The 16,653-nt window shown below is 41.5% G+C and overlaps 2 protein-coding genes across 2 annotated transcripts in view; both read left to right on the top strand.

Moving 5' to 3' along the window:
* The window catches only part of ralgps2 (Ral GEF with PH domain and SH3 binding motif 2), a gene marked incomplete at its 3' end in the record, with an annotated part of 72,644 nt that extends 68,130 nt beyond the window's left edge, over window positions 1-4,514 (top strand). The window contains exons 18-19 of the mRNA XM_010768919.1: window positions 3,461-3,553; window positions 4,401-4,514. Of these exons, the coding sequence (XP_010767221.1) occupies window positions 3,461-3,553; window positions 4,401-4,514 (207 nt within the window). The remainder of the gene's footprint in view (window positions 1-3,460; window positions 3,554-4,400) is intronic.
* A 4,343-nt stretch (window positions 4,515-8,857) lies between these two features.
* Window positions 8,858-16,653, top strand: part of fam20b (FAM20B glycosaminoglycan xylosylkinase) — a 15,071-nt gene continuing 7,275 nt past the window's right edge. The window contains exons 1-7 of the mRNA XM_010768918.1: window positions 8,858-9,068; window positions 10,515-10,607; window positions 10,717-11,015; window positions 11,592-11,839; window positions 12,484-12,570; window positions 12,662-12,771; window positions 14,490-14,667. Coding sequence (XP_010767220.1) covers window positions 10,529-10,607; window positions 10,717-11,015; window positions 11,592-11,839; window positions 12,484-12,570; window positions 12,662-12,771; window positions 14,490-14,667 — 1,001 coding nt within the window. The 5' untranslated portion in view covers window positions 8,858-9,068; window positions 10,515-10,528. The remainder of the gene's footprint in view (window positions 9,069-10,514; window positions 10,608-10,716; window positions 11,016-11,591; window positions 11,840-12,483; window positions 12,571-12,661; window positions 12,772-14,489; window positions 14,668-16,653) is intronic.

The following is a 16,653-nucleotide window of genomic DNA, read 5'->3' as shown; positions in this document are numbered from 1 at the left end:
CAATTTCGGCTGGCCGGTTATAGTTAGAAAGGATCCGTCTTGTGTAAATCTGACGTCACCTTCTCGTTGTAACTCTCGTTGGAGCGGCTCGGAAACACATCTACAGCAGTAACAAGCAACATACACATTAATGCAGCAGCAATATTAATAGAGAAACATCAGACATAATAGTGAAACACTGAAAGGGGACATTTTATTGCACCAGGAGCTATCTTGGGACTTTTACTGTGACAACGTTGACTTGCCTGTGAATAAAAAATAAACAGTAGTGTTGGTGATCTACAGTGTTGTCATTCTTCTTTGAACAGCAAGACCGCTAACACCCTATTTCAACAATCACACTCCCTGTAATTGACATAATTAATAGATAGTTTAGCTTCTCACCATCATTTGCTGTGGCCCACTGATCAGAGCCCTGGGGCCTTTCTCACTTCGGTTAAATGGATTCCTTGCGTCCATCACTTGCTTCGTTTCCCTGTGACTAGTCCCTCCCACAAGGGAAGCACGGAGGGATGCAAGGAAACCACGAGAAGCAGGGAAATTAGTTTTAAGAGCAATGGGACGTCCTTTCCTCCGAAGTGTCACNGTAAAACAAGTGACATTTGACCTTTTTAGAGAGATTTAGAAAAGAATCCACTTCTTTTTACCCGCTAGAGCCAAAAGAATCCAGGGGAAGTTCCTCAAAATTTGAGGAACTTCCCCTGGATTCTTTTGGCTCTAGCGGGTAAAAAGAAGTGGATTCTTTTCTAAATCTCTCTAAAAAGGTCAAATGTCACTTGTTTTACATCAATCTTGATACAGGGTACTTATTATATGTTTTAGTTTGGATTCCTAAAGCTTTCAGTCTAGCTTACCATCCTATAAGGGTGGTTTTCACTATAGGGAATGGTTTATTTTTGGACGGACACTATCATTTAATTTGTTTTACTATGTTCAATCTGAATTTACTTTAAAATAAGAACATATATATTGATTCTGACTTTTCTACATCCAACTCACAGGTTTATCATTACTTTGAGAAAAAAGTGTATTAATGTTCCTCTTTGAGAAGAGAAGACATGGTCCTTTGAGAAGGGAAGTTCATGTTCCAGCCTGAGAGCTGAAAACAGGTTAAGGTCTTCAAAGACATCCTCTCAAACACAGACAGTGGCCGAATCTCCGTGTTAGTGTTATTAGATCTCAGTGCTGCGTTTGACACTTTGTTGATGTCAACCCCTGGTCTCAAGCTGTGTGCGTCACTCTTTAGTGTCCCCTGGTCTCCAGCTGTGTGCGTCACTCTTTAGTGTCCCCTGGTCTCCAGCTGTGTGCGTCACTCTTTAGTTTCCCCTGGTCTCCCAGCTGTGTGCGTCACTGTTTAGTGTCCCCTGGTCTCCAGCTGTGTGCGTCACTCTTTAGTGTCCCCTGGTCTCCAGCTGTGTGCGTCACTCTTTAGTGTCCCCTGGTCTCCCAGCTGTGTGCGTCACTCTTTAGTGTCCCCTGGTCTCCATCTGTGTGGTGTCCCAGCTGTGTGCGTCACTCTTTAATGTCCCCTGGTCTCCATCTGTGTGGTGTCCCAGCTGTGTGCGTCACTCTTTAGTGTCCCCTGGTCTCCCAGCTGTGTGCGTCACTCTTTAGTGTCCCCTGGTCTCCCAGCTGTGTGCGTCACTCTTTAGTGTCCCCCGGTCTCCCAGCTGTGTGCGTCACTCTTTAGTGTCCCCTGGTCTCCGTTGTGTTTTGAGCTTCCTCAGTGTTTTGTATTTGCAGCGTTTGGTTCCTGCAGCTTTTAGTAAACGCTGCGCATGTCTCCTCAAGTTGCTGAATGTTTTCTAAATGCTGCACGTGATGTTAAGTTGCTGGAGATGTTTCTTCATGTGGACTGCACACTGCTAAAGCAGCCTCCCTCTCCTCTGTCATCATCCTTCTGAACCTGTCTGCTGCATTCGACACGGTGAACCNTGCTTTGTTGTTGAGAGAGATCCACGCACACACAAACAACACAGTACCGGAGGGGAGAGAGAGAGAGCAAGCGAAGGGGGGGGTTGATAGAAGTAATACGGTTTTCCTGATAAAGGCTGTGGGAGAGTATGTGCTGCAGGAGTGGATGCACAACGCACCCAGGAACGAACGCTAGCTCCGGGCCTTTTACTGTGACTCGCGATGTCCTGACTGGGCTGGTATTTGGTTGCAACCTGCACAAATACTGCAGCCATGACTTACCATAATGGTGAACAAGCGAAGGTGGTAAAAACTACCGAAAAAACCAGCTCCTTAACAACAACAAACCGCTGCTACTCACACGCAACTCCGACGGTGATACCCGCGGTCAGAGAGCGGAGATGTGTCCCCTGCGTGATGTAATATGCACGCGTTTGACGTATGACCTTAAAAAAAAACCGCTTTTTAAGAGCAGAGCTCGAAAATTGCTCCTTTCCCTCTGAATTCCTGCCCTTATGCTCGTAAAACATATCAAATCCTGCGCATTCACTTTTTTAATGTTTATATTTCAGCAAGTTTAAGGCATTTAATGTAGAAAAAATGCTGCTCTCCCGTCACACACCGCACCTCCAACTTAAAGCCTTAGCCCCGCCCCCTTCACCTGAGCAAAGCACACCTCTTACTGAAACAGAAAAATGCATTAATAAAGGTTCCAAATAAATCAAAAACAAAATAAACTTAAATGCGGCTCCTACAATGCATATACACATGTGTGCTGTGAATACTATACCTACGCACCTACTACACAGGAGCAGATGGGCAGGAGTAGCTGTCTGCAGATAGGACCTCAGAGACTCTTTAACCTGCACAACATCTCTGCTTCTGCTCCTCACACACTCTGTACTGCTCCCTCTCTTTGAGCGTGCTGAATCTTACACCACTGATTCTGTTTGCTTTGTGTCTCATAAGCCATTTTTATATTTGCACTGAGATTATCCTATTCTGTTTTGACTGGAATCAAATCTGTAGCTCTTAACGCTGTTGAAACAACTTAAAACTGTCAAACGTATAGTTGATGATTTACGGCTCATTTCATGATGTCTACATTTCAAATCTGGCTCTGGATTCGGGGAGTATTCCTTTGCAGGTTCAATAAGTCGCTTTTTTATTTTTCAAATGCTTTCCCCTCATATCATAACTCCCCCCTATATTATTTTTGTAATAGCTTTTAAAGCTTTCAGTGTTTATGGAACAAGGTTTACTTTTGCACACTTATTCTCCGGTCATCCAACTAAGCATAGGCAATAAATAATGCTAGTTCCCTAAACCCCAATCTTCCACAGTGATAATTTACTGCCTTTTCCGATGTCATCTTTTTTTCAGTCCCGGTAAAAGTTTTGTGAGGAAGTGATTCAGCACAGAACCATATTGAAATTCCCCAAAATAACATACAATACAGTTTAGTCTTTATAAGAATCTGATAGCACATTCAGTCCATACTGTTTACATTTCATTGACTGACTTCACGTCCCTTTTGTACCTCCAGGTGGCGTCATGGACCAAATACTGGGTCGCTCTCTGTGGGACCCAGCTCTACTACTACACTGCCAAGTCCCTGAAGGCCACAGAAAGAAAACATGTAAGTGTTCACACTAGAGCTGCAACGATTAGATGAATTGCATGACAGTGTGACTTTTCCTGAAAAAAATTATAATAAGTGGTTTTCAGCCTCTCAAATATGTATATTTCTTTCTCTCTTTTGTAGCCATAAATCTGAATATTTTGGGTTTTGGACTGCTAAAACCCAACATTTTAGAGACCAAAAGATAATTATCACTTCATCTAGAAAATCATTGTGGAATTAATCAATAATGAAAACTAATTCATCAGTTGCAACCCTAATTCACACAAATCCATCCGTATGGCACATTCTTGCCATTCATTTCTGCAGGGGATAAAAAAGAAATGTATTTGTAAAGGTGAGGACAATAACTAAACACTACTGCAGTTGTTAAATTTAAGGGAGAGTCAATGTAACAAATGCCCCCAAAACACACATGATAGCCATCACTTACTCATTGTAAAGAAAGTCAGATCTGGCTGTGTGTGTTTGGACTGCATCAGTTAAGCAGTTAAACATAAAGTGAAACTGAACAGAAGCTCAGAGGAGAGCATGGATTCAGAACCGGACGATAAGACCTGGAAGAGAACCTAAATGAGTGGTCTGGAAGGGGGTCTGGCACAGCGAGGGGACAGACACATGGTAGCACTCATTGAATAATGAAACCAATGACATCACTGCGGTCCTGCGTGTCACTCACAGGCTAATGAGAACCTTGTGGATTGCACACGCAGGCTCACAGGCGAGATCCAGACGCTTCAGTCACACCTGTGTTTTGTGTGATTTACCTAAGAACATGCTGTCTTCTTAGGTGACGTAAACAGTGTTCATGAGAGAAAAACAATGAATTGTGGGGTTTTTTCAGTTCAAGTCGACGTCCAGTAAGAGCGTGTGTATCGTGGGTCTAATGGCCATGATGGCGGACGATCCAGAGCATCCTGATGTCTTCTTGCTGACAGACTCTGAGCATGGTGAGACACACACACACACACACACACACACACACACACACACACACACACACACACACACACACACACACACACACAATATATTCATTACCCATCAGCCCCGTCACTTGATTAAAGATCAGCGTCCATGACTCCCCCCCCCACTCTTCTCCCTGGTCATGTGACGGAGGTTATTAATGGCCGCCGTCTCGCCTCCACTCGACATGTTGCTCCAGCTGTCAATGTGTCAGCGTGATGATTGGTGTGTGTGTGTGTGTGTGTGTGTGTGTGTGTGTGTGTGTGTGTGTGTGTGTGTGTGTGTGTGTGTGTGTGTGTGTGTGTGTGTGTCTCCCATTGCTCTCAGTGTCTTTTGTTTTTACTGTCCAGCACCTCAGTGGAGCCGCTCGACTCCTCCTCTCCTCTCCCACAGATGGATTGTCCTCGGATGGACAGAATTTTTTTTAAAAGGGGGTTTACTTTTGTTTTGTGTCCCCGCCATGCTCGAATGCAAGATTCCCGCGTTTTTAATCGGCTGGACCCACAATCACAACACGCACACTCACATCGGACTAACCCGTTGGACTTTGGAGGGTTTGAGAAGGCTTTTTTTACCTACTCGGTTCACACTTTAAATTGTTGTTCTCTTCATTCACTTGTGTTGGCTTGGAGTCACAGGCTTATTAACCACCTTTACTATTAGATCACGTCGAAGTAAAAACGTAAGGGCTCTGATTCGCAATCGATCCCAGCAAAAGCAGTCCCCACACTTTCTGAATGTTTCTAGGTTTTATTACATAACACTCCCCCCCCTCCCCCCTTTTCTCATATACTCGTTAAGTGTTCTGTATATTCTTTCTGCAGGGTTGGGTATAAATGGGCAAATTTGCATAAGTTACAGGAATCTTGTCTATGTTCCACAAAGGTACGATGAGCCCAGAATCTAAGCTAAGACGTGTTGGTGAGTTAACCCTTTTACAAACATGTATTTCATGTTCTCCAGTGTTGTCTGCGACGCTTGGTTGACCAGACTCACACACATACTAAACACTAAAGACTTGAAACTGTGAAAGAGCCCAAGAGAGAGAGAGAGAGAAACTAAAGACTCATAATTTCATCCCCTCTGATCATCTTCTTGTTGCTTGGTATGGTCCGAGCCTCTGGTCTGGAGCAGACATTCAAAGCTACCTGGAGCCATACAGAGTCTACTTTAAGTCTTGTTTGTTAATATTGTTTTGTGTTGTTAGTTTGTTTTTTGGGAGGGATTGTGCAGTTCAAAGTATTACCGTGTAGTAGATGACCGCACAGCAATTTAGCTTTGTCTGTTACATTTGAATGTTACATTTTTTGTGTTTTTCTCCCCTTTTGGATCCGTTTTTTTGAACATATATTTTATGTACATGTGAATTTTATTTGATGTCTTCTTTTTTGCCCCTTATAACCAGGACCCGGCTCAATGTTATGCCCTTACTGTGTTACATCTGATTTGGAATATGCACCATGGTTAAGATTAGTGCCAAGTGATGAGAGACTGTTGTCGTCTGTTTTTCGATGGACATACAGACATGATCGGTAGGACGGATATGACGATGATGGGAAGCTTATCACCCTCTAAAATTCATCAAATTCTAACCTTTTTTTTTTTTTTAAATGGCTGTTTACAATGTATGTTTACACAATCCTTTGCCCAAAATCACAATCCCTTCAATGCTCCACGTGAACTGTACAAACGGTAGTATTACAGTATGTAGAAAAAACAAATGTCCCACCTATCATGGGGTATATTTAGCTCAGTGTTTCAGGTCGTTGATAAGGGGTTACAGGATGGAGAGGTGAACATACTCGCAGCACCCTAATGAACATTAGTTAGTCTTCTTCAGTCAATAGAGGCACACGGATGCATTACAACTGTCCTTAGCACCATATACAAGTCAACAATTCACGCTTTACGGTCGAACAGACAAAAACAAGCCGAATCAAAGACAGCTTAATGCCCATAAAGAGATGTTAAGTCCTTTGTAAATTAAGTAAAGAAAAGATGGCCAAGGATGAACCTGTGGATGAGTGAATGAGTAAGCCAAAGACGGGCATATTTAATATGTGTATGCATTTGTGTGCCTGTATACACTTCTCTATTTTTCTAAGACATAATTCTGTCGTTCACTGCTGGAGCGTTACAGCTACCTAATCCTCTGAGTGCCACAACTCCACACTGGTTTGTGTTCTGAAAGAAGTTGAAAATGGTACTTATGTGTCCACTGTGGTCTGGGAGAGAGCTTTGAGCTGCATACGTGACAAAATCACAGAGCTGAAGCACCATGGAGGATACAAAGGGTCTGTAAATGAAATGGGTGAAGCAGAGTTTAGAGGATTTAGAGATGGTTTACCTGTGTTGGTGGAGCTTAACCTGCTGCCATTTGCGAACTATTGACAGATTAGTGCAGTTAAACACCAATTGAGGCTCAAAAAAAGCAGGAGGAGCTCGTTAAAACCAAACCAGATGTAGACAGTCAACATCTCATCACACTTCCCTTCATATATATTTGCTTTATCTGATGTTAATTGAGATAGTGTGAATTACATACATAACCAGGTTTTGGGGGGAGCATCTTGGAAGGCTTATTTCAATCAATTTGGGTTAAACAATCTTTCCTGCAAGAATGACCCAGATCATGTTGAGCGCTTCTGTGAGTTTTTTCCTCACTGTAATCTGAGTTTACACAGTTTTATTTTGTATTATCATTTATGTACAGTCTATGGTCAAAATAATGGAAACGCATGTTTAATTTTGGGATGTTTTGCGGTTTTAGCTGACTCACTTCTTAGATTTCACGGCCAATCACTGCTAACATAATGACCCCGCGATGGTCTATCTTGGGATGCGAGTGGAAAATTCAATTTGTGGTTATTAGAGAAACTTGATGCTCGAAAAAAAAATCCAGTTTCTGTGGTGAGTTTTTGTTGTTTCCCTTAAATTGATCATACTGTCAACAAATGCACAATATTCCCTGTATTACCTGTTTTTGAGTGAGTCTGCCTTTTGAATTCATTCTTTTAATATTCACGAAAAATGTTTAACAGTTGACATGAAGATTTCCGACAGGAAGTGTGTTCAGAGTGGTTATGCTATACGTTTGTCCTCTGACTTGGTGGAGTAGTGGAGTCAATGTGAATTTGGACAGGCATCATTCACTGTTTACCAAGGACGTCATCAAAAAGGGTGATGTGTAATGACCTTTGACCTTTACCTGGCTCTGTGTGTGTGTCTGTCTCTGTCTGCCCGTGTCATGACTGTGGCGGCGCTGTGACCTCCCTGCTGAGTGATGCGCTGCCTGCTGTGAAGACTGAGAACCAATAAACACTCTGCCCTTTTTTACTCCACACATCTGCTCCATGCTCATTGTTCTGTTGAAGATTGTGTGACTGTTTATCTTTGAGTGGAGTGTGTTATTGAGTGTATTTGATCAGAGTTGTATTACAAGGTTAAATGCTTTTTTAAATACAATCAGTTCCAGCATTTTTCCAAGCTGCTGTTTGAGTTGTTGCAGAGCAGTATGGATGACGGAACTACTGGAGCTGTGAGGGAAGTCGCCTGAAGGGATTTCTCCTGCAGAGTCGGTCTCATTTCTTTGTTAGTCTTGCTCCTTCTATAACAATTCATAACAAACTTAAGTTACTGGACTTGTGTTGGCAATTTATTCGGTCAGTATTTTTGTAATATTTTATTTATGACGCATAAGCCTGAAGTTACAATCACATAAATCAGTGTTTTCCTTTTTATTGCTAACTAACTGAGCCGCTGTGGGTTTATCAAAGGGGATGCAAGGTTTCTCTTTGTGATATTTTAAAAAGGAAAAGCACGATTTTTATTTATTTTTCTTGTAGATAACAGAAAAAAGTAAATAAATAGTAAATAATGTTTAGTCTACTGTTACAGAGTTTCTCAACACAAAGACCCAAGGAAGAGAATACTGGGACCCTGTCATGTACAATAAGTTACTTAGGGTCTTAAATGTAAAAAATACAATACTGAGATGCATTACAATACAGGCATTGTATAAAAATTGGCACACTTAACAAATGAGAAGTATTACATAGTGATAGACTTAGCCTTACAATTAAACACAAGCACAATTACAGAAATAAACGGATCAGATATTAAATAATACTAAAGCAAGCATGCTGAAAAGGTCACATAATTATTTTTGAGACATACAAATTGCACATCATACACATCTAAGTGTTATGTTGGGTAGCTAAGGGTATATGCTCATCCTCTAATTTGGCATAATGAATCTTGCATGTATCGCAATGCCTTCCCCCAGCAGTGGCTGTAAACAGGGCAGCACTGCCGGCTGCTGGCGGCCTGCAGCTCCTGCAGCGGGAGGAAATGTTTCGGAAGTGGACAAGCAGGCCGGAGAAGGAATCGATGGAAAAGGGCGGAGGAGAGGCAGCTACCGGGGCATTGAGGAAATGATAAACCACCGTGACTTTTAGCGGAAGCACCATCTAGACAAAAATAAAGTCAGTATTGCAGGCTTGACAGGCCATTTGAATCTCTCCGGTGAACGTCATATGGCCATAAGGTAAGCCCGCTTGGTCTGCAGCAGAAAAAACAACAGACGACGTACTGTAACGTTAGCTAGCTGCCAGCGTTAGCTAACCTACAGCAAGGTGTGCATAAGCTTGCTAAGCAGCTAGCATTGTCTTCATATATGTGATTGTTTATTGCAGATATGGTGACACAAAAATGCTAATGCGGAACTATCCTCGTAGAAAGCATCTCAGTGGAGCCATGTTTGAGAGGTTTTAGGTGCTTGTGTGTAGTCAGTTTGGGCTACCGTTTCCTCTCTGGTGTTAAACAGGGCAGTGCATAATGAAAGAGCGACTGTGTGAGAGGAGATTGCCTGCGTGGCCAAACCTGTTTTGGCAGAGCTGTGTCAACACGAGCGAAACTGGAATTTACTATTTAGAGTCCATTAATGGCCAGTGGTGTAAAGTAACTAAGTACATGTACTCCAGTACTGTACTCGAGCACAATTTTGTGGTGCTTGTACTTTACCAGAGAATTTCCATTTTGAGCTACTTTCTACTTCTTCCCCACTACAAACCAGAGGTTAAAAGTGTAGTTTTAATCAATTACATGTACACCTTTGGTTACTTTGCAGATTTGGATTAATGATGTGAAATAGTTCAGCACCTAAAAAGGACTTTAGTTACACCTGGAGTAAATCCACAAGCTACACTGCAGTATACAAAGTCATTACAATTAGCTACTTCTTTACCAGCTTTGATAAACACATTAATGCATCAATAATTATAATCCAAACATAAAAAATATTATTCTGAAATGGGCCGATTTGCATAATAAGTACTTGAAGTATATTTTGATGCTAATACTTTTTTGTACTGTTACTTGAGTAACATTTTGATTGCAGGACTTTTATTTGTAACAGAGTATTCCTATTCACCCACAAGATCTTAGTACTTCTCCCACTTCTGTTAATGGTTCGCTTGGTGTCGTTCTGTCACAGATAAGATAGTATTAACCTGTGTTTGTTGGTGTTAATTAACCACAGCAGAGTTGGTTACCTGCCAGCTAAATGTGGCAGTTGTAGTAGTTTAACTACCTGAAGGAAAGCTCACAACATACAAAGCAGACATGTTTCAGCAGGTGAATCTAACATGAAGCTTTCTAACTAGAGGAACATGACTTAGGTTAATTTTTGTTTTCCAACGTTAGACCATCAAGCCAGAGGGGCTGTGATGGGACCACCACCTGCACCATAGCACTACCTGTCCATCATCTGCTCCCTAGAAACAGGCAGGGTCTACAGAGAGGCAGAGTTCCTCCTTCTTCCAAATCCAGTGTTATAGAGGGAGGGATGATATGAAATATGAAGGTTTGAGTGCTGTAAATGTTGTCCCACAGCTAGTAACAAAACTGGGGATAACAATGCGTTCAGTTTACAGCCAAAGCACACTTTGCTGTTGATTATGCACACAGTTCAAGTTTTGCACACTCCGTGCAGACCGTGTCGTCCTGATGTATCCTGGACAGGCTTCAGCTGTACTGCAGTATTGGGTGATCATCTGCCCGGAGTGGAAACAAGCAAGATCAATCGGTTCTCTCTGCACATTATTGACAGTACATTTTTCATCTCCCGATCTGTTCCCTTTCCTAGCTCTCCTCTGTCTCCACTGCCTTAACTTTGTCTCGTTCTCTCCCTCCAGGTGCCCGTTTGCTCAGCTTCTACAAGAGAACAGCAGCTCCTGTCCTTCAGAAGAGTCCCTCTGACGTCACAGGCTTGGCGGCGAATTGGAGTTACAGGGGACATGCATCAGGGGTGAGGGGGCTTCGCTGCGGGGGACACACACAGCGTCGGGTGAGGAGGGGTGAGGAGATGAAGCTCAAACAGCGTGTGGTGGTGCTGTGTGCCGTGCTCCTCCTGCTGGGCCTGGCCAAGATCTTCCTGCTGGATGGAGGCGAGGGATCTGTGGCCAGCCGACGAGACCTGAGAGCGTTTCGCAAGGTCAGAGTGCCAGTCAGCTGTTTTCCTTTTCAGCGTAGTTTAAAACATCTATTAAAAACATCAGGGCTGTCATTTAGGAGAAAAATAAAATACGATGCACATGATAGTTATAGACTAAGGCTAGTAACCATACTCAACAGTGCTTATGAGCATTTGGCAGACATGTACATATCAGTATTGTAGCGACAAAACTTTTGCAATATTACATTACATTTCATTTGTCTGATGCTTTTATCCAAAGCGACTTACAGTTAGTGCAAAAACCATAAAGATTCAAGCTTCCAAAGAAATCAGACTCAGAAACGGATTTATTACCAGGTAGGTTTACACGTACGAGGAATTTGACTTGATGTCATGGTGCGTACATAAAAATAAAACATGAATTAAAACACAGGTAGGGAACTAGAAAAAATATAAAAAATATTACGGTATTTACATTAGAATGGAATGAAAATATGAATAAAAATCGGCAGTAATAAAAAAGACAAGAAAACAGATATAGTGTACATATGCATATATATTCACTTCTACTACACATATTGTACATAAAGTGTTATTATCACCCACCCTTAACAGATGGAAGCTGGCCTCACGCTGTCTCGGGCGGCCCGCCTCACCCACACCCTCCAGTCTCCTTGGGAGATAGCGAGCCAGTGGGTGGGCCCCAGAGAGGTTTACCCCGAGGAGACCCCGGAGCTGGCTGCTGTGCTCATGGCCCTCAGCAGTGCCAGGGTAGAGAGAGCAGACGTGGGCTATAAGGGCACGCAGCTCAAAGCCCTGCTGGTGCTGGACGGGGGGCAGAAAGTGGTCTTCAAGCCCAAGAGGTCAGATTTATTGATAACAGAATAACACACTCATATTTTATGTTTAAAGAAATGTAAAAGGACCATTTGGATGTCACCTACTCACCTTGAATTATTGATGAAAACTTGTTGTTTTGCATGCCTCCATGAGAAATCAATAATTTAAATACAGCGAGTGTAGAGGAATTCAATCAAATAGGGGTTGCATTTAAGAACAGCAAAAGTGTACATCAAAAACATACATTTAAAAACTCCCAGTATAAGAAGTGGAAAATGTATAATAATATATAAGTGTCATAGATCCAGTTGAATGATCACTATTCTCAATACATGCATTTTCACTGAAACCTTACCATAAACACACTCCTGCGTAAACAGTACTCACACGGACAAGCAGCAGGCCTTTGCACACTTAAGATGTGTGGAGAGATTTAAAACAGAAGTTTAGGTGAAAAAGGCCACCTTTTACTAAAACTCTTCAACAATATTCCTTGTTTTAAAATTATTTCTTCACTGTGGATGCTTGTGAAAAAAAACAAGCTTTCTTCAAGAAATTCAGCACAAAACAGAGTCAGCAAGTATGAAACAAACAACCATTAAGGTAAAGTATTCCTTTCTAAGTGTGATGGAGCTTTCTTTCTTGTGTCCTTTCTACCATTCCATAGATATACCAGAGACTACGTGGTGGAAGGCGAGCCATACGCAGGGTATGACCGACACAACGCAGAGGTGGCTGCTTTTCACTTGGACAGGTGTGTCAAAATAATTATCAGTGACAACTTTGTTGATTTATCATTAGAGCTGCTGTGTAATAATGTTCCGTTACATCCGTCCTCTCTGCAGGATCCTGGGCTTCAGGAGAGCTCCTCTAGTGGTTGGGAGATACATCAACTTGCGAACAGAGATTAAGCCGGTCGCCACGGACCAGCTGCTGAGCACCTTCCTCATGCAGGGTGAGCACCTGTCCACCTTTTCTAATCCCCTCAACTTTATAGTTGATAAGTGACTGTTTTCAGAAGTTCCAAAGTGAGGTAGGTGTGTTATTGTAGGGGTCATTTCCTTTTCTTTTGACTCATCTCTCCACTTTCCCACACAATCTGATTTCAGTTTTCTCTCTGTCCACTTCACTTTTCTCAGGAAATTAAACCAGGACTAATTGGCCTAATCCTGTTTAGTGAGGGTTTTGCATAATACAGTTGATATTGAGTATAAAACCAAAACTGATCCTTTCAAAGATACATGGATAACATGTATTGCAAGCTAATACTTCAGTAAATGCTACATTTGTTAAAGGGGAACTCCAGCAATGTTACACACAAAAAGCAGTTCAAGGTGTGAGAAGACAACCCTGATGATGTCATTTGGGTTATTTTGTATACAAGTTGATGTTTTTCTATTCATTGTCCAGAAAAGGTACTATGTCATGAAACCAATTTATATTTGAATATCAAATTACCTTTACCCTGATTCTATCCATATTGCTGCCTACTTAGAGCATTCATTATCTCATGATGAGTAGTCGTATACAAGAATGAAAAAATCTCTGCATTAAAACCAGACATAGTATTTTTGTATTCCATGTATTGTTAATTCTCGTCCAAATCTGCTGCCTACAATACCCACAATGCAGCTTGACCAGTTGGTGGGTCAGGGGATATTCTAATAGAAATAAATGAGAAACAGGCCACGGAGGTCTGGTATGCTCACCTGTGTCTAACTCAACACCGGCAAACAGACATTAATGTGTTAAACACAGACCACCGGATCTCAACCAGCTCACTAGAAGAGTGTCTGCTACAGTCTCGACATATAGTCTACTGTTTTTGATGATTAAAAGATATTTCAAATGTCAGCGTTTTTGTAACATAGTCAGCAGCTCATGTTCTGCATTGTGGGTTTTAACACAACGTATGCAAAGTGTTCCCGGACTGGTTGACCAGCTACATCCACATGTTTTATATTCTCTACGTTTCAGTTGCTGTCAATAAGTGTTGACCTTCACATGACTCACCGCTGTAACGACCTTTACGGTTGTGATGTACACTACAGCGAGGGGACAGAACAACACCTACCCTCACAGGGCACAGGCAGCTACACAAATGTGTCAATATGTCCACAGCACAAGTGATTAATAAAGAGTAAGTTCACAGTTAACAAAAAAACTACTTCCGGCATCAAACCATGCGGAAAAAAATGTTGGTTTTTATCCGACCAGGTTATAATTATATGACGCCAAGATGTTTAAAACACAATGCAAGATAGATTGTGAACATCTGCTCACAATGTTGAAACCCCCAATCTCTAGACTATCACACCCTTTACCACAGTTTCCATTCAATTCATTTTCTACTGTATAAACCATTGAGTGCTCATTCGAAGAAAAAATGGAACTCTGTATAAACAACAATGAGTATAAAATGTATCAAATAAGGATTTAGTGCTTGGAAATGGACCTTGGAAATGTTCTTGATGTAGAACAAAACGTGAAAGCGACATTCCGTTAAGCTGAAGTGTTTATTTCAATAATAAAATCCTTCTTCACTTTGTTATTGACCTCTGAAAGAACCTCCTTATCTAGACATGTTGCACCTCTTTCCTATTTGATCATTGAGAGGAGACGTCGGGGTCAAGTGGATTTATTTGTACCGTTTGTCTCTCTCTCTCTCTCCAGGTAATAACACATGTTTCTATGGAAAGTGTTACTACTGTCGGGAGAGCGAGCCAGCGTGTGCAGAGGGGGAGATCATGGAGGGGTCTTTAACCCTTTGGCTGCCGGACGTCTGGCCGCTGCAGAAACACAGACACCCCTGGGGACGCACGTACCGAGAGGGGAAACTGGCCAGGTACGAGTTTAAAAAATGAGTTTTGGTCAGGGAAAATCTTATGACTATTTTTGTTAATGTTTATCTGGAGGAAATGTTGTTGTGCTGCTCAGCGCGAACACGTTTTCCACAGTGGTGGTTTTTAGGGTATGGGGTGATAAAGAGACTGACCTGTACTTTCCTGATCTATTAAACAATGTCTCTCCTACACTTTTATTCTGAGAAAAGCTTTGAGGGGGGTTGGGTATGTTGTCATCAATTATGTTATCATTCAATGAGTGGTTAGAGATGTCCATCATACCATGTTGTGGTTTCAGTGTGGGTTGCAGAGAGATTTCCAACTCGTATGAGTGAACATTAATATCACTCTATTTTTAGCCTTGAACCTTTTAACTTTAAAAAACGTTTATCTGGTTCCATTGGGTTTTAATCTCTCTTTCCAGTGGGTAATTTCACGTCATCCATTTCGTCACACTTCCTGTTTTATTATCTTTCCCTGTGGTTCAATAATCTAGAAACTATTTAGGTTTCTATTTACAACAGCACACGTTTGACCATGTGAATAATGTTACTGCTGACAAATAGCGATTCACCACTAGGTTAAGCTAGCAGAGCAGGATTGCAGGATTGTAGTTGTGGATGCCAATGTGTCATTTTACAGGGAATGGATCGGCCGCTGTTTGGAATTGTGTGGTTATTAGGGCTGCTCAATTAATCGTATTTTAATCGCAATTACGATTATGGCTTGCAACGATTACGAAAATAACATAATCGAAATAAAACGATAATCTTTTTATTATTTCTTTTTTTTCAAATACATATTTTTTTTAATTGGTTTTTCAGTTGAATTATACTTAAAGTTCAGGGTAATCAACTGTTAAAAACATACTGTTCAAACCACTGTTTTCCTCCAATAAATGGATGTTTTCAAAGTAAATGGATATCGTTTTTAATAATCATGATATCAATTATTGACCCAAATACTCGAGATTATGATTTTTGCCATAATCAAGCAGCCCTAGTGGTTATCGTGCTCATCTGGCATGTAGACGCTATGGGACTACACAGCATAAATGTGCCTGCGTCAGGTTGTCTCTGATATAATGTATTACTGTATTCCTTCAGGCAAGGAGACGCCGTCTTCTTCTGGTTATAAAAAGTTCAGACTGGCCTTTTTCTGGACATCATTTCCATATAGGATCTCATTATCAGAATACAATTGTGAATGACAGCTAAAGGGGCTATTCTGCTTAGAGATGCTTTAATTTAGGTATCACATCATTATATGGATATCACAGACGATTCAAACGCACTCAGTGGTCAATGAATATTAAGCAGAAGCTGAACCTTGATTCATAAATAAATGTGGTTAGGCTTTGTGCCGACTGGTCCATTGCAATACAGTTTACTCACAATGGCAAGGAATTTATTATTCTGAATGTGTAGACACCCTATGAATGTCATCAGAATGAAGATGAATATCTAAATAGGCTTGCTTTCATTAATTCCTTTATTCAAAACAATACTTATTCTTGTTTGTATGTCATTGGGGATATGCAGATATCTCAGACAGGAACTCATTATTTGCCAAGCATATGGCTCAGTTCTGTCACGATAACAATTTTATATTGTCAAGCAAGGTGCTTTTGCCTGCAGATAGTTATACCTACATTAGCGAGGCCTGGCATACTACGTCATGGCTTGATCATTGTATTAGTACAGCTGATGCGCATGCTTCACTTGAGTGTATGAGCATTCTGTATGGGACAGCAACGACTGATCATATACCTGTTGCTATGTCAATAAATGTCGAACATCTAGCTGGGCTAACCAGAAATGTAAATAGTGTTCAAACAGGAAAACTAGACTGGTCAACCCTCACAAAGGAAGACATTACATCCTATTATGCTCAGACGGATACATCCTTATCCAAGTGAAGGAGTTCAAGTATCTCGGGGCCTTGTTCTCGAGTGAGGGAACAATGGAGCGTGAGATGGGTCGGAGAATCGGAGC

Source organism: Notothenia coriiceps, unplaced genomic scaffold (genome assembly GCF_000735185.1).
Source record: "Notothenia coriiceps isolate Sejong01 unplaced genomic scaffold, NC01 NC01_scaffold00006105, whole genome shotgun sequence".
Classification (NCBI taxonomy): domain Eukaryota; kingdom Metazoa; phylum Chordata; class Actinopteri; order Perciformes; family Nototheniidae; genus Notothenia; species Notothenia coriiceps.
The sequence above is the reverse complement of the archived record's forward strand: the minus strand, read 5'-3'. Positions and strand labels throughout refer to the sequence as shown.